The sequence below is a fragment of the Diaphorina citri genome, unplaced genomic scaffold (assembly GCF_000475195.1).
Source record: "Diaphorina citri unplaced genomic scaffold, Diaci psyllid genome assembly version 1.1 scaffold1928, whole genome shotgun sequence".
In the NCBI taxonomy this organism is placed as follows: Eukaryota; Metazoa; Arthropoda; class Insecta; order Hemiptera; family Psyllidae; genus Diaphorina; species Diaphorina citri.
Window position 1 is genome coordinate 1 of NW_007379354.1, and position 2003 is coordinate 2003.

At 42.9% G+C, this 2003-nt stretch overlaps 1 protein-coding gene across 1 annotated transcript in view; it reads left to right on the plus strand.

Moving 5' to 3' along the window:
• Nucleotides 1–3: 3 nt before the first annotated feature.
• Nucleotides 4–2003, plus strand: part of LOC103517679 (uridine phosphorylase 2) — a gene marked incomplete at its 5' end in the record, with an annotated part of 12658 nt that continues 10658 nt past the window's right edge. Inside the window, 3 exon segments of the mRNA XM_026829689.1 lie at nucleotides 4–165; nucleotides 1229–1414; nucleotides 1930–2000. Coding sequence (XP_026685490.1) covers nucleotides 4–165; nucleotides 1229–1414; nucleotides 1930–2000 — 419 coding nt within the window.

The window sequence follows — 2003 nt, forward strand, 5'->3', positions numbered from 1 at the left end:
CAGTTTGTGTGTATGGCCGGCACACCGAAACGGTGCGAAACATTCTCGCACTACATCATGAAGGAGCTGGGACACAAGCTACCCACCGGGACGAGACTGCAGGACATCTGCGAGTATTCCTACCGCTACTCCATGTACAAAGTTGGCCCTGTGCTATCTGTCAGTGTAAGTAGAACATACAGGCGTGCTTATTGAAACTTAGCAGTGCAATAGTCCTAAACAGAAGTAGACCGACACAAGGGATGAAGAAGAGACCGCCTGAACATAATAATAAATACTGGAACAGCCTGGAGCATTGCCTATACCATGCGCTCTGACTCAGTTAAGTTCTGTAATGGCAATATCAGATCGTCTGAATACACTGATCTCCAAATAAACTGAGACTTCTACATCAGACACCTGATGATCTGATCAAGATATCCATGACTTATCTCATACTTGCCTCCTCCACCTCGGTTTATCTTCTGTTGTCTGTATCCATTCTTCTCCTTCTTCTTGCTGGGACTTAGTTCTTGTGAACCAATCCTTGATGTTGTCTCTCCATGTGTTCCTCGTCTCCTCTTTTCCGTCGTTCCGTAATCATTGGAGTAGAGTACCAGTACATGTCTATGTTTTCTTTATGGGTTTAGATTTTTTTTGCATTTGTGTTCACAGCATGGTATGGGTATCCCGTCGGTTGGTATGCTCCTACACGAAGAGATCAAGCTAATGTACCACGCCAAAGTGCAGGACCCTATATTCTTCAGGATAGGAAACTTTAGTCTTTCTCTTTGGTTTTAGATTTCTCTTTGTATCATTTTTTTCTCTTTGGTTTTAAATTTCTCTTTGTTTTCACAGCACGGTATGGGTATCCCGTCGGTTGGTATCCTCCTACACATTATATTGCTTAATCACTTTATTAAGGTACATAATATAAACATGGGAAATAACTTTCAACATCTTATCTAAATTTCTTCTCATTCGTTCAGGACTTTCCTTCTCATTCGTTCAGGACTTTTGAAGGTAACCACTGGGTGAGGTTAACGCCGGAGGCGTTCTCTACCACCTAACCCTTAGAGCTCCATTATTATGTGGTCACTCTCTCGAGGTGATCAAGCTAATGTACCACGCCAAAGTGCAGGACCCTATATTCTTCAGGATAGGAAACTTTACTCTTTCTCTTTGGTTTTAGATTTCTCTTAGTATCGTCTTTTTCTCTTTGGTTTTAAATTTCTCTTTGTTTTCACAGCACGGTATGGGTATCCCGTCGGTTGGTATCCTACTACACGAAGTGATCAAGCTAATGTACCACGCCAAAGTGCAGGACCCTATATTCTTCAGGATAGGAACCAGTGGCGGCGTGGGACTGGAGGGCGGAACGGTGGTCATTTCGGAGGAGGCGGTCGACGGCCTGCTCAGACCGACACTGGAACTGGTGAGTTTTTTTACCCGTAAGTGCGAAGGGCATCCGCTCGTAAAATTCGTAGCCAAAACCAAATGTCAGTCCAAATTAATCACCCTAGTTTGGAGCTGATTGAGAGGCTGACGAAAAACACCGACCGCCGATACACGGGAAAAGGCGAAGAAAAAGAAGACTTAAATTTTTACCCTAATGAAGGGTGCAATAGTCCCACATACTGGACTCCGCACACGTGAATTTCGTCAAAAAAAGACCCCCATTTCAATGTAATATAATGTACCCTAATGAAAGGCAAGAGTCCAACCGTAGGCCCCTGAAAATAAATGTAGAAATTGCATTTTTTTAGGCGGCAAAAAGCTCACAAGAAAGCTCAATCTTTCGGACTTAGCATTCTAGCCTGGAAGAGGGATTAAATAAAAGTGAAAAATACCTATCTATAAGGTGTGTTCACACATAGTCGACGGCCGGTCACACCTTGAGAACAAAATAACAAATTAATTATTTCTTGATTTTCTTCTCATGTTTTTCAGCCAGTCCTAGGCAAGATAGTGCAGCGGCCAGCATTGTTGGACAAGAAACTACAACGTGAACTCAAACTACTAGC